We start from the raw sequence: 27915 nt of genomic DNA, 5'->3' as shown, positions 1-27915 counted from the left end.
ATACTGATTCGGATTCCTCAAGGAGAGGATCCTCTACCAACAGTGATTCTAGTACTGAGAATACAAGACCTAATCAGTCTAGAGGGAAGAAAGGCAGGCGTGGATACAATTTCTTTCCCCCCAACACCTTATCAGGGACCTGCTTTCTGGCAATACCCGATGTACCCACAGGGCCCCCCTCAATTTGGTCCTCACGGCCTACCCCAATTTGTACCCCAGGGCATGAACCAGCCCCCACCTTTTTTAGGCAGAGGTTGGGGCAGAGGGCGAGGGCGAAGAAGAGGGGCCCCACAAGAGAAAAGAGTACAATGGGAAGAACCACCCCAACGGGGAATGGAGACCAGGTGTCACACCAACAAAAAACAAACTTAGTTGTTAACTTGTCATCTCGACAATTGACAGAAATAGAGGATGATGTCCTCCAGAAAGGATTAGGATTCGTTCCAACCCCCAAGGTGGATCTCTTTACCCAAACTTGCGAATTACATCAATTCTTCCGCAAGATCCGGTTGAGATTTTTCTTTGAGGGAAAAGATTACATACCTGACAATGATTCAGGTCTACACAATCCCTCAGCCTTCACCCCCCACGCAGGGATGATACCCAATGAAGTACTGACATATGAACAGGCAGTACTCAAGGATATAAAAACTATTTCTGGACATAAACAGTTCAACAACCTTAGTAGAGAAGAGAGGCTAGCTATTACAACATTGGCGAATGATCCAACCATCACCATAAAACAGGCCGATAAAGGTGGTGCCACTGTCATAATGACCACAACTGATTATGACAATGAGTGTTTGCGACAATTGGGCAATAGGCAGTATTACACCCCTATCCCGAATAACCCTACTGAACGTCTAAAAACGACTATTACTGGTCTAGTCGACTCAGCAGAGAGTCACGGCTGGCTCAGTGAGAAGGAGGCTTCCTTTCTAATCAAAAAAGAACCGAGGACCCCCTATTTCTATATTCTACCCAAGATTCACAAGGGGTCACACCAGTACCTGGACGCCCCATAGTATCGGGCATTGATTCAATCCTTGAACCTCTATCGCAATTTTGCGATCACTTTCTGCAACCACTGGTTAAGCGTACACCGTCATACATACAAGATACAACCGACGTACTACGCTTACTGGACCAGACCCAGGATACCCATGATATCAACTTCCTCATCACTCTAGATGTTGAAGCCCTGTACACAAACATCCCACAGAGGGCTACTCTTGAAGTGGTTGAGGAAGTACTGGGACGCGACCCTTGGGAGTCGCCAACTCCATCGTCTTTCATCATTAATTGTGCCACCTTAGCTCTCACGGAGAACTTTTTTGAATTCAGAGGTCAACTATACCACCAGACCCAAGGTACTTCCATGGGGAGTACCTTTGCTCCGAGTCTGGCCTGTTTATACATGGCCTGGTTTGAGTGGGTACATATTTTCTGTGATACGAATCCATATCGTCATAATATCCGACTATGGAAACGATTCATAGATGACATCTTGATTTTTTGGACAGGAGATTGTACAAGCTATGAAGCATTTTTCACATGGCTTAATCATCTGAATCCTCATCTTAACTTTACAATCACAGCATCTCCATCCCAAATTGCATTCCTTGATTTAACCATCAGACTTACCCAGGGCGTTCTCTCCACCACTCTCTACAGGAAAGCTACTGATCGTAACAGTTTGTTACATTTCACCAGCTACCATCCCAGAGCACTTAAAGAGAACTTACCCTTCGGGCAGTTTCTTAGATTGAGAAGGAATTGCAGTACTATAGATGCTTTCAAAAGTGAGGCAGAAATCCTATCCCGCAATCTAAGGGAAAGACAATACCCAATGAAGAACATTACTCAGTCCAAGAAACGGGCCAGAAATAATAACAGAGAAGCCCTTTTGGAACCCAGAGAAGACACAACAACCACCTCCGACATCCTCACCTGTGTCACGACTTTCACACCAACCACCAATCAAGTGACCAAGATTTTAAAGAAACATTGGAAAATCCTTAACACAGGGGCAATGAATCTTGAACTACCTCGGTTTGCATACAAACGCTCCAAAAACATTAAGGATATGGTTATTCAAACCAGACCCAGACTCAAAACCAAACCCACACAGAGCACACTATGGCAACTACCTGCAGTGAAAGGACACTATCCGTGTGGTATGTGTACTGCCTGTACGTTTACATCCATACATAAAACCGTCACCCTTAATACTACCTTCATTTGGGAATTGAGGTCACACACGAACTGCAATACCAACAATTGTATATACCTCATAACATGCCCCTGCAACTTATATTACGTAGGGATGACGACCAGACCGATAAAATTGCGAATTTCAGAACATCGCAGCAATTTTCAGTGCCGTAAGCAGAACACTAAGATTAGTGCTCATTTCTTAGAGAAGCAACACTCACCAGATGCAGTGAAATGGTTTATTTTAGAAGCCAACCCCCATTTGTCTAAACACAATCTTTTCAAGAAAGAACAGAGATGGATACACCGTCTGTCCTCTGATGTCATTGGTCTCAATGACGATATTCCATGGGGGTCACTTAAGTCCTAATTGACATATCCTTATCTGATTATTTCAGCAGACATATCAATAATTGCTCTCAATTAATTCTGTTGCGTTTTTCCAAAGTCTGACTACACCTTCAGAATTCACACGCATCAATTGCCTCTTTGAAAGTTTTCAAAGGCACCGTGGTACCAACCCTCTCCTTCACCACAGCTAATGTAGGTCTCTATTTCAACCTTTCTTTTAAGCCTCTGCCACTTGTATGACAGTTATGTTTAATGTTATTTTTAACTTTGTTTCCCAATCCAAGATGGCCGACAAGGTTTTCTGTCATCATTACCGGAGAGAAACAAACTTGATTGATGATACTTGGAGGGTGGCTTGTCTCACTAATCTTACCCTTTATCTTTACTTCAGCCCCCCTACCCCTCACTTGCAGATAATCTTTGCTTTGCTCGTAAATCCGTTCTATGCCCGCGGTTACAGTCACGGTCACGTGACATGACCGGATGTTTAAAAGCCCCGCGCTGCATTCCTGACGCTACCTCCCAGACTCGGTGGCTCGGGTAGGTCTAGAAGTGCAGCGTGAGCGGGGCAGACGTGAGTACTACAACCATCTTAACTAAATACTTTTAACCACTTTATTCCTTGTGATGCCATTTAATAGTTAGCTACCACCGCTGCTAGCGCCATTCAAGAGGGTGTTCTCTCCTTAAACTCCTTGTTCCCCCTCCTTTGTTTACTATCGGCGCCCTGGCTATATTATTAATTTTTACATCCTGATTCACAGTATCTAGGATTTTTGGCTTCCCAGCAAGGTGTACCATGATTATGTTAAGAACGTGAGACAGCGCTCACACACACTGGATCTCATTTACCAATAGCAGATCCAAATGCACACCCCTTTGGCCACGCTGGATGACAGCCAGTACAACCATGTTGTTATAGATGGTTTTTAGCCACACGAACAGTGATCACTATGCTATACCTCTGCTTCACCATAATTACTAGATTTTTATCTATAAATTCACACTCATGTTTAGCAGAAACATCACTAGCATTACCACCCAGAACAACGCATGTAAGCTGTGATTCAAGATTGGGCACCTTATGACTTGTTAAAAGGTTTTTACCTTTTATTTATTATTTTTTGGTTCCTAGTCTGTCTGTGTGGCTATTCATCACTTATCTGTATGGCTATGTCCCTACATTTTTTATTAATGTTTTTTCATTTGTCCTTACGTCTATCTATTTGTTGTGACATGTGACTCTCCCCCCCTCCCCTGTTTTACGTCATTAAGTCCATTACTACCTTTTGGTCCAGACCTACTTTTAGAGGTTCCTCGGCTCATGCTGAGCCCACCAAGTACTGTTGTGGTCCGCAGTCCTACTGAATAGGGTGAGTCCTGTGACCTTTTCTGCTGCTATGTATATATATTTTTACGTGTTCCACATAGGTGAATAGTCACTTTAGTTCACTTTGATGGTACACCACTTTATCATAGCGTTCTTTGACGCTTATGCATCAGTAGTCACCACTGATCCTTATAAATATGACTGAGATGAATCACCTCGACAGCTGTTTTTGTTTGTTTTGTTTTTCATTTATCTATTACCTGTGGTCATATCTAGCTGTAATTTAACTATGATCTGTTTAACCTACCGTCCCTTTTTTACAGGTAGCACCAGACCATGACAGGTATTTTAGCTAAATGATTTTTCACATAACTTGTTGTGATTGAGAGACTAAAAATTCCGTATAGTCCTCCCCCCTTTTATTGTAGATAGTCATCATAGGTCCTGAAGAATCGCGAGTGCACGAGCTCTGAGCGAGAAACATGTTGACCACTAACACTAATTTTAAGCACTCTAATTAGAGACATTAAACTCTACCGAGTGCCAAATACACTTTTTTAATCAGGGAAGGAGACCTTTTGAATAAAATTGAATTCCCACACTGGTACTTTCAACCCTGTTTTAAAATCACTTTTCCATATCTACATTAATCAGGCCCCCATACCCGCACTTCACCAAACGGCTGTTGGATTAAAGAACTCCGATAAAGTGCCCCTTTTTAGGGAGCCCGTTAGGCATTGCACCGCCGGCCCGACGAGGAGCAGCCCAGATGATGAAGCATGACACCTGAAAGGGTGTGTGAGGGCATTAATATCCAACAAAAGGATTACCCACTTCGCATACAGCGTACATGTAGTCTAATCCAGCTCTCTTGTTGATTCACCTTCAATTCCTCCTTCAATTGAGGAACAGCAGGTAATACTCTTCTTGGTAGACTTCTATTTTCCTGCTATTTTTTTTTAATTGGGTAGTACTGCTTTATTGAAACATAATTGCTTCTGTTTTGTCTACTGCAGACATGATTTACGGCGATAGAAGACTACTGACTCCGAACAAATAAAATGAGTAAAATATCACAGCCTTGGTATTTAAAAAAAAAACCAATTTGAAGTACCACCCTGGTGCATATTTATATTGTAAACGCACAGTATATCTCGGCGAACTAGCCTCTGAAGACTGACATTTCTGGTGGTGTGTAGTGCGCGAGATCGAATACCAGCAAGATCACCTCAGCCCGAGTCGAGAAATTGACTACTATTGAATGGTATTAATAATTTGTATTTACTAACTCTTAGAAATGATTAATTCAGCGATGGTTGAAAAACAGCCGGCATAGTTGTCCAATGTGTTGAAAGAAGTGGCTTCAGGAGTCACTCACACCGAAGGGTGGTGTATGCCAGTCACGTCTCGCAATGCTCGCGCCGGTGGTGTTTAAAATGAAAAGAAAGAAAACGTATCTGACCGGGTCCGCGCTGCCTCTGCTCCTGGGCTGGGGTCCCGCGTTCTGCAACGTAACAGGCATGCTGCAGCTCCCTCCTCTCCTGTAAGCCAATGGCAGCATTGGGATTGGTGCGGAGTCCAGGACGGCGCTCAGCCGGGCACCAGTAGGGAGGCCATTTTCTCTATGTAGCCTTCATGCAGCCTACATAGAGAAAATGTAGAGTGCGCATGACTGCTTTGGTCAGCCCCAGGGCCAACCAAGCAGTCAGGGCACTCAGAGTGGTGCAAGCCACTCCTATCCCCAACCCACCCACCCCCAAGCAGGCATACACTCCCGCCCCCCACCAACCAGGCATATCCCTGCAGTCGGCTTTCTCGCAGTGCGAGAAGCAGAAAATAAAATGGTATTTAAAATACCATTTTATTTTCTGCTTCTCGCACTGCGAGAAAGCAGTGAGGCGGCGCTCCAACACCCTAATGGAGCGGCCGCCACTGGCTTGTCAGTTACGTTGGACACAGACCTTTTAAAAATCAATATATTTACTGCCAAATCATTGGCTGTAAACCCCTGCCTCGACCTCGCTCCCTAAAAGAAGGTGTGGTAATCGTGTCTTTCCTTTATGTTCATTATAGAACTTAAGAGTCATCCATGTCATTTTAGTATTGTTCATGTCATATGGAACTGGAATATGTAATGTGGAATTCACTGAAGAGCTTCGGTTTGTATGCCAGCAGAAGCGGTTGGAGTTTACCTTAGCTGGACGCCTTAGCTCTTGCACCAGTGGGTCCTTTGATGGCACTTAAATAAACAAGTATTTCTTTGTTATATACTCGCTGACTCCATCGCCTTATTACAGAAAGTTATGCAAGGTGATCCCCTTAAATCCAACTTCCGCTAGACATTGATACGGTTACTTGTACATGTACACTGGATGTACAACCAGGATGTATTCACAATGCAAAACTGAGCGATTGGTATTGCAGATGTTTAACTGTCGATCTTGCTCCACACTAAAGTCAGCGCCTGTAGCTCTCGGAGAGGCGATGCGTGTTGTTAGTGGAAAAAGTAAAAAATAAATTACCTGCTTTATAGGTGCGATTTAGGGATAAAATGGCGGCGTGGCTCGAGTCCCGTTGCTATAGGGACCTCCCCTCCCGGATCCTTGCAGGGACTGCCGGTGCTTCGGTTTGCCGGTCCCTCCCTCCGTGCGTTTCTGCTCACAACTGGGGCGGGCTCTCCCGCAGCTCCCTCCGCGGAATATGGCGGAGACCAGAGCGGGGGAGGACAGCGAGCCAGAGGAAGAGGCAGCAGAGACGGCTGTCGCTGGGTCCCTGGGGCTAGGCGGGGATGCCCTGGTTCCTGCGGTCGAAGACTTGCAGGTGAGGAGTGTGTAGACAGCGCAACGATGCTGCTTCCGGGGTGGGTTTTAGGGTCGGAGGCGAGGCAGAAAATGGCGCAGCTGGTATCTAACGAGAAGTGTACACAAACCGGAGGGGGCACTTGATTGATGTAGGCAGCGGCCAGCTATGCAGTACGGGAACCTGTTACACTTGAAAACTGGGAAACTGTGATGTACCTCGTGTTGTACACCTGTTAGGAAAACATAAGAACTATTCAAAAGAATGTGGAGATAAAACGAGATGTTTTTCAAAACATAGACTTAAAATAGGGGTGAATTTTACATAATTTCCTGTTGAAAAAGATAAGAAATTAACCGAGTAACTTTGTTAAACGAGGGGGTGAGTTTGTATTTCAAAGCGTCAAAAAACAAGAATCTGTTTGGGACCTCTGCTAGTCCAAATCTAGCCACCACCTACAGGATTTTAGATTCGCGTGTCAAATTGGAATGTTCCACGGAACATTAAGAGTGAGATTTGAGGCATATAATGGTCGTTTTAGATCGACAGTGCCAGACTTTTTTGCTATATATTAACCTGTAAGTATGGTTGCCACCAGACCCCGTGGCCAATACTGGCTATATGTTCTTGTAGGATTTACAGAGGTTATGTTAACAAAGGAGGGACTGATGGGCTTTTATTTGAGAAGGTCCAGCATACGTGCCCAGTTAGTTGCTTTTCAATCCTCCTCATTGATCCACTCTCACCATTCTCTACGTTATCCCAGCGCCAAGACGCCTCGGCATTCGAGCGCTTTATAAATATTTCAGTATTCAGTATTCAGTATTAGTTATAATAAGAAGAGAGTATGCAGTTCCTCAGAGAGAAGGGGGGAGTGTAAGTGAAGAGAAGAGACCGTAAGAAAGAGGAATACCTCTATTCGGAACTAGGGTCCTCACACACCCAGCAAGCTAGGTGTCATGCTTCATCATATGGACCTGCTCCTCGTCGGGCCGGCGCTGCAATGCCCGACGGGCACCCTAAAAGGGGCTCTTTGGCGGAGATCTTTAGTTCCTGGCCGTATGATGCAGTGTGTGTGAGAGGAACCTAGTGGTGTAGATATGAGTGCAGGTATGTGGGTTAAAACAAGTTGGAGAGTCCAGAAATCGAGTTTTATTAAGGGTGGCTCTCCACCTGACTAAAAATGAAAACAGAGTGGCAGCTAGCTGATGTTATGATTCAGCTTGGCTAAGCTCCTCTGTGCTGGTCGACATGTTTCTTGCCTAGTGGTCCTATTGATCCGTGGCAATTCCTCAGGACCTATTTAGCTGTCTAAGATCTACACATTGTGGTAAGTACAGTTGTTACCTGCCACCTGTTATATGGAAAGCGGTCTCGCCATATGCCTAGGGGAACCTATTGTGGTGTAATACCCTGCTCCTATCCGTGGTCGTGGCGCCACCGGGACACCAAGACTCTGGTGTCTTGAAGGTTGTTGCCGGACTGGGCTATCAACCTACCCTCGCGCCACGCAACCCGGGAATACCGAGGCCCGGACATGATTCTTTAGTAGAACTTTAAGTAATGTCTTCTGTATTCATTTTTACCATGGCCTTTCTTTAGTTGTTTAATTCAATTATCAGTCTGGGGTCAATAGGGCAGATGTAGAACACATTTTGAAGTGTATGGTTCTAACATTTGCTGTTTACATTTGTCTGAACCTCTTTCAGAGGGCCACGGGGCACCCAGGGGCTACTACCATGGTGGTTAAAGACTTTTACATCTGATGTCCCTGACCCGACTTATTATAGATCTTGAGCAACTGGGCCAAGTACCCCTTCAGCACTTGACTCTCACTGGCAGCTGTGAAAGAGCACTTAAAACCCCCATGTGAGGGTGAGGCATATGAGAGTGGAGAGTGCAGCTACAGGTAAGTGAACATGACCCCTAATTCAAAGTGCACGCAGTTCGAACAATAAATCCGTGTCCAGTCCTATACTTATTTTTATAAGAAAAGGAAGTTATTTTATTTCTAACTACACATTCAAAGGGATTACAACATTCATGAGCAATAAGTCAATACCTTGAGGTCGGGGCTGTAGTATTTGTCAGGCAAATCCCTGACCCCGCTCTTTTACTGTTGGCTGTATTCGAAGATTGGTTACTAGTAGGGTGTACTCAAGGGTTCCCCTTTGACTCTTAGGAATTATTCAAGTGTCTATAGTACCGCAGTACCTCCAGCAGCAAATCCCACGTGGACCGAAAGGCCCGGTTCACGTTTTACCCATTCCTGCAGCACAGAAGCGTTCGCTGTTGCAGGGAATGTCCTGAGCGCGGGCACTTGTAAATTCTAATTCTTCTAAGAGAAGTTGAGCTGCTCGCAGTACATATGACCGCAACCGGCAGGCACAGGCTCACTCTCCTGAGCATCATCTCCCCAACAATTGGAGCACCTTACAGATTGCAAGGACGCAGTAAGTCACTTTCTCCCCGGTGGGGGGGGGGATATGGGTGGAATTTCATCCTTCGGTTCCTGACTGGAGCACAGGTAGGGTGCATCATCCTCCTCGTCATTCTCCTGGTCCTCGAGAGTGACTCAGGGCAGATCTCGTGATGCGGCTCGACCCACTGGTACACCCATTCTCCAGTCCCAGGTGATGGCCCAAACTCTTTGGTAATTTGGTCCTGGCATCCCCTATCTGGCACATGGGGTTGCCTGTTTACGTTCGAATGAAATGTAGACTTCTCCTGAACAAGCATCTACACCACGATGACCCCTCCTGGCATACAAGATTCACAAATTCTGACACCCTGGGCAGACCGTTACTTCTACGGGGCCCCCCTCTGACATACTGGGCCACCACAACAAGGCAGTGTGGGCTTGGCTCTCCACACACAGTGCTTGATGCACCCTCAGTCTACACGTCCCATGTTTGGCATGGAGGGGACGCCAAACGGGCTAAGACCCGATCGGTGCACAGTGAAACCCTCACACCTCATGCAGGGAATCCTCATGGTAGGACTCCCCATTGGATCTCACTCCCTCCAGTGCTCCCCTCTTCTTCATAGGGCACAATGGTTTTGGCAAGCAGGCAGGGGCTGGTGCTCCAGTCTCCAGGGTTGGTTGTCTTGGGTTCCCTGGGTGAAGAGCAGGGATACTAGCATTCCTTGGACCCTAGTCCTGGTCACATGCACAAGTCTTGCAGAACTTACCCTTCTGACAACTTTGCAGATGACAAAGTTTGGGGCCTCCACCTCCCCTTCTTATAGTCCATTTCCAGACACCAAAATGTGATTTAGGTTCTGGGTCTTTGAAGTTTTATGTTGGGTTTCTTCTTCTTCTGAAGTATACACTCCTCTTTTTCTTCTATACCCTTGAAAGGATGTCCGTCACAGCAGGCAAGACTCCGATGCTGATTGACCCACAACACTATTCATGGGAGTAACCTGAGTTTACACCTGGATGTCTGCCACTGTGATATGTGCATCAAAGGGATAAGCCTGGGCTCCCAACCCTACTCGTTATGATTTCCATATCAGCCCCTTCTCCTTCCTAAAATGTGTCCAGTCAGCTTTAATTTCTTCCTCCTTTCCCCCAGAGTGTGACCCATCCAGTTTAGGAATGCAGCAATACATAAATCTTTCTTGGAGGATTCCTCTACTTCTCCTGTCTTCACCAGGCTAGCATAGGCTTCCCAAAATGGAACCCTGGGTCCTCCCATATAATGTACCAGTTCAGGCACATTCGCACTCAGTGTACATTGACGACAAACATAATGTAAATTTTTCTAAAACCTTCATTATGAGATGTAGCAAGCCCAGTGTCATGATATTTTCATAAGTAACTTGAACTTGTTGACCATTTTTCATACCTGGGAATTGTCTTTCACAAGAAGGGTTCTTGGGCTAAAGCGGTCAACTGTAGGAAATTGCTCTTCGCTAAAGCTATTGGTGCCTTGATTAATTTTGCCAGGAAGTTGGGAAAGTGCCCCATAAACGACCTGTTGACAATATAGAAAGCCAAATGTATCCCAGTTGCTCTGGACGGAGCAGGTATTTGGGGCTACGTAATTGTGGAGCCTCTTCAGCAAGTAGAGAACGGGTTTCTAAGGAATCTCCTAGCTGTCCCAAATAGTACGGCTACGTACATTTGTCATGCCGAACTGGGTTTGTCGTTGTAGTAGATTATAATTTGTTAGTAATGTTGCAATGTGCCTTTAAGTAACGTGTGTAAATTTCAATGGTGCTTGACATCATTCGGTTCTGGAATGTTTACTGAATTGTCAGATTGCTGTTGGATTTAACTACGATCAGTCGTGGGTCTTGTTTCCTGAATAAAACTAAGCTTTTCAACAAATCTACTGATTCTTCCTGGATTACTTGGGGAAACCCCTCACTACATTATTTGGCGACGCTTGGATGTATTGACCGGAACCACGCATTTTAAAACCGAATAGAGGATAAGACTGTGACCCACCGACTTTGCATGATCGTCAGAATTTGGATGCTTCGCAAAACTCCTTCTTAAGACAAGTGTGGCCCTGTGACTACTGTTCATTCAACTGCTTGTGACTTTTGGGGATTATATATATATTTGGGCAAAGCACAGAAGCTCACCGTTTCTTCGTCGCGCGCGTGCTATTTTCAAACGCGCTAGCTTCTCTGCACCCGACCTTCTCAGCGCGATCATCCATACGTGTGGAAGACGTCATGCGCGTCATAATGCGATGATGTCAACACGTTTTGGCGGCCATTTTGCCAGATTGGGAAGATCTTTTTGATTCTGGTGTTAATTCTTAATAAACATGGATAATTCGAACAACACCATTTTGGCTCCACCATGTTTCCTGAAAGTTTCTGGCAAACCACCCACACCATGGCATAAATGGTTAAGAGTATTCACTAACTATTTAGAGGCCATAGACGCTTTGGATTATTCACCTTCCAGAAAGAGAGCTATTTTATTTAATCACCTAGGAGACGCAGGTCAACAACTTTTTGACAGCTTACCAATTGTGCAAAACACATCAAGTGATGATTCATGGAATGTGTTCACAGAAGCTTTAGCGCGTCTTGAGAAACAATTCAAAGATGAACCATCTATAATGGTCGAACGTCACGTCTTTGTGAAACGAAAACAATTGCCAGAAGAATCTATTGAGGATTATTTAGCCACTTTGAGAGTTCTTGCTACAAAATGTGATTATGGCCTTTACCTGGATACTGCACTTCGAGATCAGCTGGTCTTCAACTGCTACAACAAAAAGATTCAATTGGCTTGACTTGACAACACACATATTCTCCAGCACTGTTATCTCCATGCTTTGTTCCATTACATACACTCATATGTTCAACACACACATTCAGTCTGCCTGCACTGTCAGTACTGTAGCTTTTCTTCATTGTACCAGGGTGTGCTGTTTACAAACACACACTGCCAGCACACACACTCGTCATGTACGTGTGGCACAACCCTTCATGTATTGTTCTAAACACAAGCACACATACAGCAGCACATGCTTTAATTGCACATGCACTGGACAGCACCACCTCTCACCAGTGGCGGCTAGTGACATTTGGAAGTGGTGAGCATAACAGTTGAGTATGACTTTATGTAAGCGAGCGACATGAGCACGCCTAATGGACAAACGTGGTGTCCAGGGTAGGTCCTCCTCTCACTTAAAAAATCAAAAATAAATTAGCAAATGGTGCATTTTAAAGCAAATTCATTTGATAAAGCAAGGCTTATAAAGCAGTGGGCACGCATAGTGTTGAAATATTAAACACTTTAAAAACTGCACCATATTTTACTGCATTAATATGTTAAACAGTTACTGTAATGTGCAAATTGTACAGCGCCACAACTTCAGACCTTTAAAGTGTGTGCTTCCCTTGCCCAGTGTCTTGCATTGCATGTGGCATCAACTTTGGCGGAAAATGTTGTAATCGGGCTTCGGGAAGCATCCACAGCTGCGGACTGCAATGAGCCATATAGAAAGATGTGCAGACAGGTTTTTAATTTAGGAAAAAGTGGGGGCTCTCTAAAAGGAACATGTAAAATACATTCTTGTGATTCCCAGTGGGCCACCTCATCTGTATTTTGGTTTCTATATGAGATGTAATAGTAACCAGATATATAACACAACAACTGACATACACCTAAAACTGGTCAATACAATGGGTTTTGTAAATGGTTGTTAGCTGCTTAAGATAAATGAGTAACAATGATAGCGTCATGCGTCATGGAAGCCACACACTCCTTCTCTCAGCTATGTGTCAATATACAAAATAGGCAAAGAGCAAGTACTAGGATCATACATAAGAAATACTTCAAAACGAGAGGTCCGGCATCAAAGCAGCCCTGGAGCCCCGAACACTCTGCGTGGCGATAATCTCCCTCAGGAGGGTCCACAGTGCTTCGGTGAAATCCAAATCTGAGCACAAGATCTGAGTCATTTGCTGGCACTCAAGTACCGTATTTTATCAACTCTTTTTATTCCATTCGAAAGTGGTTTTTTTTTCCTTCCTTTTTAATCTGCATTGCAATGGTTTTAGTTAACTTATGCAAAATAAACGTATCCATTCATTCATTCATACGTCATAGAGTTTACAGTTTTGGGCTATTGGTGACATGCTTAAATCTGGACTGTCAAACTTAGGCCACTTGGCCTCTAACATGTTGTTGGTGGTTATAAAATACTGGTACCATTCTCTGGCACTGCTGCTTCTCCCCTCCAGCAGCAGTAGGCTAGGAAGAGCTTGAAATCTTCCCTACTGTCTTAGCTCCTGGTAGTCTCCTGACCTTATAGACAGACTACACTTTATGCCTGCATTCCCCAGACCATAGCCTCCTGGTCAATTGCAGGGTTCAGCTGTGGCCAGTAGAAGTCAGTGAAATCTCTAGGGGTACCCACCACAGCACCAGTCCACAAAAGTTCTAGGAAATCCTTCCATCCAGCAACTCCACCCTCTGCTGTCTGTCTGTGGTAGAGCCAGTGCCACTTGGTCTGGAGATGGAGTCTAAGACATATAATCCCAGATTTCTCTCCAGACAGGGGTATATTGGCTAGCCAGTCCTTCCTTCCTTCTTCTGTGGTCCATCTTGCTCCAAGAGTATGGTACTGTGCGGGGTTAACAACGGAGGTGAAGAGTTGTAGAAGCTGGACAGCCTACCCATTCCAGAGATGCCATATCATCACTTCACCTTTAACTGATATTTCCTTAAAGCAGCCCACAGGCGGACTCGCCTCCCTGCATAGCATTCTGTGATTTGTAAAGATAGCAGAATCAAGACGTGGTCTGAAAGACCGCTTCTCTTGGCTTTGTTCCATTTTTACTGAGAGTACAACTGTTTTTCTCCCTCCTGGTGTGACTGGTGCTAGAGTTGTGTCTGTCCACCCTTTGTCCCTGTGACAAAGACATGCCCAGGTTTGTCAGTGAATGCCAGACAATGACCTGATGAACAATCCTCCTCTGTCCGTTTCCTCTCCAAGGAGAAGGGTATGTCTTCCCAAATGGGTGTATTGTCCACTGGAGGCAATTAACAGCTGGCTGGCCAAGAGAGTAAATATTTAGAAGAAGCAAGTTAATTGAAATCCTGAATCTCATCAGGGCTGGATTAGGAAAATAATACAAATCTCAAAGTGCATGAAGGAATGAAAACATGACCAAATGCATATTTTCCTTTACATTCGGGACCCAGGGAAACATAGAAAGTGTCACGTCACAGGCTTTTCTATGTTGAGCCAATCTAAAACTGTATTTTAACTAGTTTTCACAGGAAGTGTAACAACAATTTAGAACTACTTGCTTACAGTTTACTCAAAAAGAAAAGGGACATTTCTTACAATATTCCTAATTCAATTTAAGGCCTGCGTAGGCCATAACCAGTCTATTCTGCTTGCCCTGTGCAACAGCGCAACCTGTGCACAGATATCGGGCTTTGTCAGTCGGACAGTCTTCCTTGCTGAGCCTGCACAGGTGTCTATATGTGTGTGCAGCAGTTAATCTCATTTTAAATGGCAAGAATTGTTGGATACAGCTGAAAGCCATTGGAAGAACCTTAGAGACTCATGGAAGAGAACAAAAAAAACAGGAGGTCCAAAATCAAAATGTCAGGTGGGGGGGGGGGGGGGGGGGGTGTTCTGCGGGCCACAATACTCAGATCATTTTTGGACACTACCATAGGGATTACCCTCTTCCACCCACTCTAACAACTGTACTTGTCCTCACTGGCCAGATGAACAAACAGTTCCTATAATTCAATGTTCACAAATGTGAGTTCCTCCTTACAGGCGAACACAGACATTATTGATCCTCTCCCTTTGCCCTTCATGTTTCTGCCTCTGCGCTAACCTTGGCTAAATTGGCAAGCATTTGGCAATCACATCTGATGATTCACTGTCCCTCACAAATTAGACTAAATTCATGGTCTCCTCCTGCTTGCTTTAGCTTCTTCTTTGGAAGATTTTCCATCTTCTCTTCTGTTCCTTTCATCATACTGTGGACTAATGAATGTCTTGTACTTAATGCTACTTTTCTCTCCTTAACAACTTCAGAGATTCAAAAACCTTATGGTCCGCCTGAGTTGCGTTTCAAAATTAGGTTTGTTTAGCTCTTTCTTGAGATGACACCTCACCCTCTATCAGGCCTCTTTGACACTTTGGTCAGCTACTAAACCCCTCCTTACTGCCCTGCTTTCAAGTGTTCCTGCCTAACAGCCCACCTTTCCATTTTCTTATCTGTGGAATGTACTCCTTCTTAGTATCTGGACCCTTACCATCTTAGCGTCTGTAAGGAAATGCCCTTTTTGCATGTTCACCCTCACATTTTTGGACTGATGCTGCTGGTTTTTCGACTGCGAGAGTGCACTGAGACCTGCTAACCAGACCTCAGTGCCAGTGTTCTAACCCCTTTACAAAAGATATGTTAAATTGGATATACCCAATTGGCAAGTACTGACTTAACTTCAAATAACTTTACTGGGGTGTAAATGCACCCTTTAACGTACACATCCAAAAAGAAAAACATTAAATATTACAATGCAATAAATACAATAAAAAACATCATGACAGGCAATCTCATAATAGTCAAATACAGTACAATACAATAAAACACATACATATGAGGCCATGTCAGATAAATGGGATAATACATTACTCAAAGTGCATTGTGCTTCGTGACCGCGCAGCGGCAGTCAAAAGGACCCAACATGACATCATCGGCAATTGTAAAAAAATAAAAGCTGGGCTAGACTATCTAATATTCTGAGATTTAATAAAATGGATTCTAAATTGTTTAGTGCACTATTTATAAAACTCTCAAAAAAAGTAAAGTGCAATATTGTCACAGGCACTGGGGCTGATGCCAAGATTCTAATTCTAGCCCAAACGGAAAGCACAATAGGTACTGAACTGTGTCTGCCCTGAAGTGGAATAACTAACAACGTTCCCAGCACCCATGTGCACTAAGCAGATAGTAGGTAGACTATCTAGTCTCAGCTCAAATAGGTTGCAAGAGTAGGCTTGAGTTTTTCCACATTGAGTCTAAGGGATTGGGCGTGGTTATGTAACAACCGTTGCACATGTTTTTTATTTATGCTACTGCTTGAGCTCATGTCTGAAAAAAACACGAGATAGCCCAATCTCGTGAGAACAATTTTCTTCACGTATACTATCCATGGGATGGTGAGGCCTTTATTGCATGGAAGGCAGTCAATAATATATCCAGTCAGGGACACCACCTCGATTCTCCAAATAGATACCCACAACAGGGGGGCCGTGCTCTGATGCGATCACTCAAATAAATCCAGCCCAGCTCCTCGTGACAAATGAGATGGGGAAGAGGATAAAGAGGCAGAGATGGTTTTCCTCCATCTGAATGGCTTCGTAATTTGCGAGGCCCCTTATCTCTGACCTCCTTATAAGTCCCTGGTATATGGTACCAAGAACATGTAAGACAGTGTGTCCACACAGTCCTGCAGCACTGCTTGTGCCACCTTGAGTGTGACAAAGGACATATGGATCCTAGCGTGCCACTGCACACTGGAACGGCAGTGTTTACACTGCGAGTTCGCCTTCTCTGTTTAACTTGATAGTCTGTCTCCATATCTCATCCCTATTTTCCTATGCTCATCATTCTCCCCTACATACCCTCTCCACTCCGAAAGCAAAGGTTTTAATTGACAAGTTAAAACAGTATTAGTATTGCTAAAGTTAATTGACGTACAAACAAAAGTATCAACTTTGTGAATGAATATTTTTCTAGTTTTGTTATTTGCCAAAGTAGTGGCATGCATTCTCATGATTTTGGAAGAAGGAAAGGCTTAGACAGACCTTCTGTGATGCCATCTTGTCATGCTCATGCTTTTGCAAATTCATGGGGACATATATGGTATAGGCCATGCTATACCCTATACTATTAGACCTGTCAGACTTAGGGTGGTGTTTACTGTTAGACTTGTCAGCTTTAGGGTAGTCTTCCCCCAAACGATTTGCTTTACTGCTCCATATTTTTCTGATCTCGGTTTTGTTTGTCTTAGGACTCTGTGCATGTTACCACTGCTAGCCAGTGCTAAAGTGTGTATCCTCACTCCGTAAAACTTGGTCACATTGGTTTATTCCCAATTGGCATATTTAATTTACTTATAAGTCCCTAGTAAAAAAGTATTGCACGTGCTCCGGGCCTGTAAATTAAATGTACTATGGAGCCTGCAACACTTGTTGTGCCACTCAATTAAGTAACCATGCAAACCCGCATCAATCCTGCCGTTGTAGCCACACCTAGAATAGGCCCTAAATAGCTGAGCACAGATTACTTTAGGATTGCTTGTGGCTTCACCCTGAGAAGGATTGTGGTTGCTGCTGGAGAAGGGTTTCACCTTCTACAACCAGTAACCCAATGTCTTGCAATTATGTTATCGTTGTTGCATTCCATAGTGTAGGTATGCAATGTAAGACCACAATGTGCATTCCTATTGTAATCTTGGTTTAAGTTTGACATTTATAATTCGTACCTTTATGTGAAACTTGTGTTTAGGTTTTTGGAAACTATAATAAAAAGCATACAAACCCACAGAAGTGCAAGCTTTGCTAACACGGATAACGGGTATGGGGCTATTGGCTGCGTAAAGAGGGAGGACTGAAGTACTGGGTTTTTAAAACCCAGCGGTGCAGGGGAACACACCCTAAGACTTCGGGTTCTTCCTGTTTCAGACCTACAGAAACACAGAGTCTTCTGGGTGAAGTCAAAGATCAATTTATTGGCTGCAGACCAATTACAGGTATCCGAGAAGTACAACACAATGTATGTTCTCAGGAGACTGCTTAAACTTACAGAAACGGCCTTCTCCTTATATACAAAATATCATGCTTCAGGCACACATTCCTAGTTTTACGATATGGTCATTCATATGTATTCATTACAAACGAAAAGGCAGAGTCATGATGACCATCCCACATTCCAGTTAAGCCAGCCCACAATTATTTACCCAGCGAGGCTCAGATCCCACATCAGATATCAGCAGACCCCAATAAACACGGGCACCTCCTGTTTGTAAAACAAGCCATAAAGCAGGAAGAGTCAGGTGTGAAAGAGATTAGCCGGAGGCTTGTGTGGGATGAAAAGGCTTTATGGTGTGTCAAACCCTGATGCTAATCACAGGTGGCCGTAGGACGGGGAGCTCGTGGGACCGGACTGACCTGGGGCGGTGGAGCCAAATCGCATAGGTCACAGAGAAGTCAATGGAAAGCACATGTGATCTGAAGGCCTGTGCTTGTCCTTAATGTGTAGCCTATGTGAGGGCAATCATAAGATGGCCACCGCTTCAAAATGGAACCCACGAAGTCAATGTGTAATATCGTATACACAGTGTATTTATCGATGAAACGTTATGCAAAGCACTTGTACATACTGCATTGGCCATTTGCGGTTCGCTAATACCGGAATAGGCAGGGTAGGGCCCTGCCTCCTACGCGGTCCCAAATTTTAAAGTACCACAGACCCTCCTTTTGCCCTTACATAGGCAATAACTATACTCATTTTAGTCCGAGTCCAGGTCTATATCCATGAAGTCATGGAGATGTTGCTGTAGCATCATCCTATTACTTAGCTCGTCCCTCGATACAGGTTTCCTTACACATAATGTAGCACAGAGGCCACATATCGCAGGAGCACTCTGTATACACAGACAGAACAGGAAAAGGATGGCCAAGATCATTCCAATGACCATCAGAATCTTCTAACCCCAGGCAGATATCAGTTCCCAGAACCACCCCATCAGTGACCAATCTCCTTTATCCACGTGAATAGATTCAGATATTTTATGCAGTTTGGAGATGGCTTGATAAACTGTTGGAGCGTTATCTGGTATGAAAATGCAACAGCTAGATTGGATGACCTTACATACCCCACCACGGTCTGCAAGTATGACGTCTAGAACCATACGGTTCTGCAAAGTCATGAGGCGATCCGCTTGGAGCTCAGCCGTCAAATTACCAAGGGCACCAGCCGTTACATTAACAGTGGATTCAACCACACGAGTCAGTTGTCTCAGGTTCCTACTATTGACCATCGGTCCCCAAAACGGCAGGAAACCCAAAAAGAAGTCTCCCGCTTCCTGACCGGCAGTATCCTCCTGACTAAAAACGCCACTCACAACTCTGGTCTTGTGATAATCAGAGGCAGCAGTAAATGTTGGCGGCAGCAAGTTTGCAATATAACATGTGCCCGAGAAATCAGGGGGCAACCATGTATATGCTCGGTCATTGCAAACAAAATATGTACCCTTGGCAGCCAAAAACGCAGGGGAAAACTGTGATGGAAAAGTGTACGTTTCAGTACAGTCACTTTTCCCCAGTTGAGCTCTTGGATTCTGACCATTACCTTGTAGACAGAACCGACCTATGTGGGGTACGACCCAAATTGGGGATGAGATTTTCCGCTGCCTTTCACCCAGACTAATGATATACCCCGTCGCGTTCCAGCCTACATAAGCTCGCAATTCATCCTTGGGAATAGATGAGTATGCGTCGATATCTCTGCTGATATCGGCAACTCCTTTCATTAAGGCTTTATTATTTGTGCTAGGTCTGATGGAACGCGGTTGTCGTGGGGAGTAGGCATCAAATGCAAAAAGAAACGTGGTCTGGAATGCCCATGACGATCCATTATAGCTAAACGGCAGCACTAGATATGGGATACCCTTATTAATGGTATGTGGCATTAAACCACACACCCAGCAATTGGTTGTATTCATAACTAGCTGGTGCTGGTGCAGGATCTGGATAAACGAGTTGTTTACGAACTCTGACCGTCTAGCTTGTTCGTGTTCAGGCAGAGGGTGGAAAGAGTGTACGGAGACAGTAGGAGGAGGTATAGGCTGTTCAGTGGGTGCAAATGGCACTTGAGAGGAGAAGAATACATAACCTACAGTAAACACCATCATACTAAATAATACAAACAGACATAATAATACAAAACGTTTGCTCTTCATTATTCTACATATTTTCATCTTAAAGTTAATTTCCTCAGCGGGTCTCTCCATCTTGAAAAACTCCATCCTCTAATCGTGCCGCTCACGGTGGGTGAGTATCTTCTGCTAAGGAGTACGCCTGTCAGTCCAGGGAACGCCCTAGACCAACCAGAACCGTTGACCTAACATCTTCGGCCTGTACCCCGAAGTCTTGGCACCGCGACCCTGCGGCTGAACCCGGATGGTGGTTCGAAAAATCAAAATCAAAAAGTCCTTCAGATGGGAGAGCTATAATATCAAAAAATAGTAAGGGAAGGGAATTTTTATTTGTCCATAGGCCTTGCTCTCAAGTTGTAGCGGTTTCTGCCAGGTACTGACTGGTCTTGAAACAAGAGTTCAGGCTCTGTGGTGTCTATTCGAGTTGACGGCGGCACAGCTTCCTGCAAAATATCGTCACTTTCTTGTTCTGAAGTTGCACCTCTTACGCGTGCATCACTAAATGGTACAAAACGAGGTACAGTGTCTGTTTCAGAATCAGTGATGCCCTCCTGGACCCACCGGTCATATGGTAGGGGCAAAGGGATACGTTTACAGTGGGCGCCGTGTATCCAATTCTTTTTCCCTTTCACTCGAACCGCTGATCTTGTCGATAGAAGTACGAGGTGAGGGCCGATCCAACAGGGCTCATCGTTGTTCTTTCGCTGAAAGTTCTTCACAAGTACCCACGAGCCAGGGTCGATAGGGTGTCCTGGAGCTTCAGAGGCCTGGGGCAGAGTATCGTGCACCTGTTGGTGTAAAACACGCAATTTAGCCGTCAATTCATACAGATAGTCAAGCAGTACTGGATGTTCGATTTCGCTGAATTTTGTCGGTCTTGGCACACCCCATACATTGGCCGGGCGGCCAAAAACCACTTCATATGGACTAAGTCCCACTCGTGAATGCACAGTCATTCTTGTGGATAGGAGTGCTAAAGGCAGAGCGTCAGGCCATTTAAGACCGGAGCTCGCCTGGATTTTGGCCAGTTTGAGCTTCAGAGTGCCATTGTAGCACTCTACTAATCCAGCTGATTGAGGGTGATTTGCAGCGTGGAACTTCTGCTTTATACCTAATCCCTCACACACATTCTTCATCACTCGACCCACAAATTCACTCCCATTATCACTCCACACCATTCTTGGCATTCCAAACCTAGGAAAAAATTATTTCACAAGGGCTTTGGCTGTGGATAAAGCAGTGTTGTCTTTTAGGGGATATGCTTCTATCCATTTTGAAAAAGCGCAGACAACAACCAGTACATATTTCAAGTTGTTGCACCTTTCCATGTGGATAAAATCTAGCTGCATAACCTCAAATGGATATGATGGAGGCGCAAAATGACCAGCTGGAGTCGGGGTTCCCCTACCAGAGTTGTATTTCAAACATACCATACAATTCTTGACCACATTCTCTGCACACTTGGGAATTCCAGCGTTCTGCCATACTGGAGCCAACAACTTACAGATTCCTTTCACACTAATATGTGCCATTCCATGTGCCATAGTAACCACTGGAAGCACATATGCATCAGGTAACAACCATCGCCGATGTTCTGACAAATCAACCCAACAACCATTCTCATCCAATTTACCCTTACTTTCTCTCCACTCGCTCAACTCTTTCTCTGTGGCTTCAGCTTGAAGGGACTTCACACTCTCTATCGTGTCTTCACACATTCCAACATCACCAACCCATCTTGCAGGGCCTGCAACATACATTTGAGTCTTCACATCTTTTGCTGTTTCTTTCGCGATTTCGTCAGCAAACGCATTACCACGACCAACATCATCAGTGACTTTCTTGTGCGCACTGCATTTCAAAATCGCAACTTGTAACGGTAGGGTCAGTGACTCAAGGAGATCATTCACCAACTTGCCATTCTGAATTTTAGCTCCATGCAAAGTCAGGAACCCACGTTCTTTCCATAATCGCCCAAAACTATGGGCCACGCCAAAGGCGTACTGACTGTCAGTATATATGTTCACGCGGTCTGTCGCCAAAAGGCTGTGTTAACACTGATAATGCGCAACCGTCCTTTTCATGAACATACAATGTAAAAGGCTTACTGTAGTCGGGGGTACCCAACACAGGAGCTGAACATAATGCATCACGTAATTCCAAAAAACTTGTCTGACACTCTTCAGACCATGGGACAAGATTCGGTATGTTTTTACATGTTAATGCTAACAAAGGTTTTGCCAGCAAAGAAAAATTTGGTATCCAGTGCCTACAGTATGAAGTAATACCCAAGAAAGCACGCACTTCTTTCTGTGTTCTTGGCACACTCAATTGTGCGATAGCTTGAATTCTTTCTGGGGTCAGTTTCCTTCCCTCCTTCGATAAGAGATGACCTAAGTAGGTCACTTCTTGTCGACAATATTGCAGTTTGGAGAGAGACACTTTATGATGAGAGGCAGACAAATGACGCAACAATGACAATGTAGCTTCTTTACAAATCTTTTCAGTATCCGCGGCGATTAATAAATCGTCAACGTACTGAATAAGGATAGCGCCACTAGGTAAAACAAGTGCATCAAGCTGCGCTTTTAAAGCCTGACTGTATATTGATGGACTTTCACAGTAGCCCTGTGGAGCGCGTTTAAAGCGGAAGCTTCGACCTCCTAAACTGAAGCCAAAAATGTCCCTACTCTCCTCTGCAATTGGGATGCTAAAGAAAGCATTCTTTAAATCGATCACTGAGAACCATGCAGCGGAGGCTGGAATCATAGTTAACAAGGCAGTTATATCAGGGACAACTGGAAACTGTGGCACAACAATCTTATTTACCTCTCTAAGATCAATCACAAATCTGTAAACAGGTGGCTGTGAAGGGTCCGTACGTTTTAAAACAGGTAAAACAGGACTATTGCAAACGTTGCCTCTTGTCTCTTCAATTACACCCTTTTTAATCAAATCACTGATAATTGCTAACAAATCTTTCTGACCTTCATTGGAGATCTTGTATTGAGGAATACGTGGCAATCTGACATTGGCTTTTAAAGTGACCACATATGGCGGTATTTCCAAGAGACCCACATCATTGGGACCAGTAGCCCAAAGGACATCCGGAAGGGATGACAATTCAGGTGGCAATGTATTCTTTGACAAATACATTGGGGAAATCACTTCCTTACCCAATGTAAGTTGTACTCCTGAGGGAGAACAATATAGTGTTGCATGCAATCTTTTTAACAAATCCAACCCTAACAGATTTTCACCACAACCTGTCGTTAGGATGAGGGGTGCTTTTAACTCACAAGGTCCAACAGAAAGTGGCATAGGACTAGAAATCGGGTTCCTAACTGGGGCGCCAGAAAAACCTACTGAAACATTCATTTCACCAGACAAAGGCGCACCAGGGAGTTTTGAATGCATAATTGAACTCTTAGCAGCACCAGTGTCCAGCAGAAAGGGCTCTGTTACACCCGCTGTGGTCACCTTAACATACGGTCCACTCTGATCCACTGGTACTGAAACAACTCCCTCTCTCTGTCTATGGCTGTCCTACTAATCGTTACCTTCCACATTGTCGTCTTCTGCATAATAATCATTATTATAGTACTGAGCTGTATTACCAGTTGCATTGGCTTGCTGATCAAAGCTATTTATCGTATTTTGAGGCGGAAGAGGACGCGCGTTCTGGGGAACATTTCCACGTCCTCTACCTCTAGGAGCTTGTTGACCACCTCTACCTCTTGTGCCATACGCATTATTAGTACGCTGCAACAATTTAGGACAACTATACTTAAAATGACCTTCCTCTCTGCAATATGAACATTGATTGGGACCTATAGGGATACGTGGTTGATAATACCAATTCATTTGCTGGTTATTCTGAAACTGTTGGGGTTGCTGATAGATACCTTGGGTTTGCCTATAATTATTCTGACCTCCACGTGGCGGATAAGCCTGCTGTAAAAGGACCTTTGTTTTCAATTCTTTTGTTTTCTTGTCTGTTCTATCCTTCTCGTCTTTATCCCTATTTTCGTAATACTGTGCAGTAGCCAGTATTTGCGCTGAAGAGGAAACAGCCCAAGAACTCTCTGAATCTTTTAACTTCTTACACAACTCGGGAAGTAGATTCTGCACAAATTTATCAACAAATAACCGTTGGCCACCTTCAGTACTCATGTCTTGACCACTGTTGTCGATAAACGTTTCTTCAAACCTTGTAAAGAAATCTGACACTGTCTCATCTTTCTTCTGCTTGCATGCGGATAGTTTATCCCAATTCATGCGCATCGCGGGCATTAAAGTTTTCATGTAGGTAATAATTCTACCAGGGAGTTCTGCTACTAGGGGCTCAGGTTTTGCACCACCAACTTGTCTAGTGTCTGCGGCAACTATATTAGCCCATGTGTTACCCAATTCTGCAGCGTGATCTACATTACGAATGGATCCCCATAAAGGCTGTGGAACCACATTCCCGAACAACATATCTATGTCAGCCAGATTCATGACACACGATTCCGCAGTCTGTGATAACTCCTTATAATATCCTGCAGGGTTTTTACGGGGGTCAGGCAATGTGTGCTTAAGCACTAACACCTCAGAACGCTTCCATGGGACATGTACCCAAACACGCTGAAAATGTGCTAAGACAGGTGGAACAGCATTAGCATCACCAGGCCTCCAAACTGGAGGAACTTCACGCATCGGATATTGGCGCGCTTTTACCTTTTTCCCCACAGGGAATTCCTGTTCGAACAATGATTGTTGACAATCATCATTCCTGAAGGACAGTAAAATCGCAACTGCTTTATCTACATCGGGACCCACAATTGTACCTGTTCCAAAATCAAATCGCACTCGACACAACTCCTGCGGGTTTGAGTTTGAACCATGATCTTCCAATTCTTCACAGAGGAATTCACACATTTTGTCAAACACATATCTCAGTTTTGGGGCGTCCCATTGGTGAAAAACGTTAACAACTGATTCCACATCATAGAGTGAAGGGAAAACAATCCACCTACGCGTCATATGATCTAATACCTCTTTCTCTTCAGGATTAGGCAGCTGACTACGCAACTGCTTATGTTGTAAACCAGGGGTCATACTAGATGACCCAAAGAGAGGCGACATTAAACTAGTAACTACATTAGCTAGTCGTTGTCGTGCTGAAGGAGAAGTTGAGGCGAAAACGGGGGGAAAGACAGAGGGAAGAAAAGCGGGTGCAGATACAGGTACTTGGGTAGTGTAAGGAAGAGTGCCAGGGGCGGCAGCTGATGTACTAGGCAAAGTCACAGGAAGCGCAGGGGCAACAGGTAACAAAACTGGCGGCCCTTGAGAGGGCTGTACTGTAGGGATAGGAGCCAGCTGAGGAGGAGCTGGCGGCTGTGGGAAGGCTTGCGGCACATTAACTGGAGGCTGCACATTTACGAGCTGTGGAGGCGCTGTGGCATTTTGCGCATACGGGGGTGGCGAACTTAGTAGATGGGACATTAGGGAATCCTTTTCTTTCTATTTTGTCTCATCTTGTACAAGGGGTGACAAAACTGGGTAACATTTATCGATCCCTAGTTTACGCTGTCTATGTAGTTGTTCATTCATTTATTCCTCCTCATTATCTTTAAATTGCACAGCTGCTTGCATCATTGGCATACCTTTTTCTCTCTTATTCCTTTTCGCTAGCTTAATTTCCTTCTGTTTGGCTTCCTTTCGCCATAGGCGGAAAGAATCAAACATCGCCGGCCGGGCTTTCTTTTTAAATAATTTAACTTCCAAATTATCTAAGATATCTGTATCGAAACTACCATTTTGGGGCCATTTTAAAACACCGTCCTTTCTGGTGTATCGGATCCATACTTCATTATATGCAATGGGGCCCACGCCATGTTTTACATAAAGCTCATAAGTTGGAGTTCCAATTGGAGGAACTGGACACGAATCCTCTAATTGGGAATCCCTTCTACAACCCAAACAAAACAATCTTCCAAATACACTAGAACCAGGCATCTTCGCTCACTGGTCTAGTTTCAAACTTCAAAGGAGAATCGAATACGATAATATCGTGGATACACGAGTCCTCTGGCTTTGGCACTTGCAAGTTCCAAATCAAAACGATCCCGAAGGATACCAAATTCCCGAAGGATACCAAACAAACTGGGAGACGCTCCACTTATACTTAACTGAATATCGATGATCGATGGCGTCACCAGAAGACTCTCTCGATTGTTTCGCTCTACCAAATCGTCAAGGGTCCAAAACAGGGCGATTAATCAGGGCAGCAGTCCTTCGTAGCCGTCGGGACGCGGAGAACCTCGCAGAAAAGACTTTCGGACCACGTCGACATGCAGGGGTCGATGAAGTGGCGGCCTTCCTCCGGAATTTCCACACGAGGCTCCTCACGAACCTCTGGCTTGGACCGGTACCGCTGAAATCACCCCGAGTTGGGCGCCAACTGAAGTACTGGGATTTTAAAACCCAGCGGTGCAGGGGAACACACCCTAAGACTTCGGGTTCTTCCTGTTTCAGACCTACAGAAACACAGAGTCTTCTGGGTGAAGTCAAAGATCAATTTATTGGCTGCAGACCAATTACAGGTATCCGAGAAGTACAACACAATGTATGTTCTCAGGAGACTGCTTAAACTTACAGAAACGGCCTTCTCCTTATATACAAAATATCATGCTTCAGGCACACATTCCTAGTTTTACGATATGGTCATTCATATGTATTCATTACAAACGAAAAGGCAGAGTCATGATGACCATCCCACATTCCAGTTAAGCCAGCCCACAATTATTTACCCAGCGAGGCTCAGATCCCACATCAGATATCAGCAGACCCCAATAAACACGGGCACCTCCTGTTTGTAAAACAAGCCATAAAGCAGGAAGAGTCAGGTGTGAAAGAGATTAGCCGGAGGCTTGTGTGGGATGAAAAGGCTTTATGGTGTGTCAAACCCTGATGCTAATCACAGGTGGCCGTAGGACGGGGAGCTCGTGGGACCGGACTGACCTGGGGCGGTGGAGCCAAATCGCATAGGTCACAGAGAAGTCAATGGAAAGCACATGTGATCTGAAGGCCTGTGCTTGTCCTTAATGTGTAGCCTATGTGAGGGCAATCATAAGATGGCCACCGCTCTAAAATGGAACCCACGAAGTCAATGTGTAATATCGTATACACAGTGTATTTATCGATGAAACGTTATGCAAAGCACTTGTACATACTGCATTGGCCATTCGCGGTTCGCTAATACCGGAATAGGCAGGGTAGGGCCCTGCCTCCTATGCGGTCCCAAATTTTAAAGTACCACAGGGAGAGGATGAGAATGAGGAGGAGCAGCAGAAAGAGGAGGTTGAGATGGAGAAAACAAATCAGGAGGTGGGCAGAGAAAATTGGCAGGTGGAAATAGACCGAGAAGTAGGAGGCAGAGATAGAAAGTTCAGGCAGAAATAGGAGGCTGATTCGAGGTGTCTGAGTGAAAGAGGATGAGAATATGAAGAGAGAAGAGAAGGAGAGAGTGGAGAGGGAGATGGCGAGAGGAGGAGTGAGGAGGTGGAAGCAGAGAGGAGGTAGAGTTGTGCATAAGAGGGATGGAGAGAGGAGAAGGAGGCAGAAAGGAAAGGGGTATGCTTAAAGAGAACAAGGAAGATGTACAGAAAAATGTGAGATGGATAGAGGTATTTGAGGTGGGAAACAGGTGGTATGGACATCGAATGAGAGTTAGTGAGTCACTAAATCCATTCAGCATGCCCGCACTACTCAGTACTGCGTTGTCCCTGTA

At 44.6% G+C, this 27915-nt stretch overlaps 1 protein-coding gene across 4 annotated transcripts in view; it reads left to right on the top strand.

The window, feature by feature from the left end:
- The first annotated feature begins 6582 nt into the window (after positions 1 to 6582).
- UBXN2B (UBX domain protein 2B) overlaps positions 6583 to 27915 on the top strand; it is a 247368-nt gene continuing 226035 nt past the window's right edge. For 3 of the 4 annotated variants that reach the window (XR_014961540.1, XM_085605571.1, XM_085605572.1), the window contains exon 1: positions 6583 to 6715. Coding sequence is in view for 3 of the 4 variants with exons in the window: in XM_085605571.1 (XP_085461697.1) it covers positions 6596 to 6715 (120 nt within the window). In the remaining variant the exon portion in view is untranslated. The remainder of the gene's footprint in view (positions 6716 to 27915) is intronic. The other variant, XM_085605573.1, reaches the window with a different exon arrangement.

Source organism: Triturus cristatus, chromosome 5_1, assembly GCF_964204655.1.
Source record: "Triturus cristatus chromosome 5_1, aTriCri1.1, whole genome shotgun sequence".
Lineage (NCBI taxonomy): Eukaryota > Metazoa > Chordata > Amphibia > Caudata > Salamandridae > Triturus > Triturus cristatus.
The sequence above is the reverse complement of the archived record's forward strand: the minus strand, read 5'-3'. Positions and strand labels throughout refer to the sequence as shown.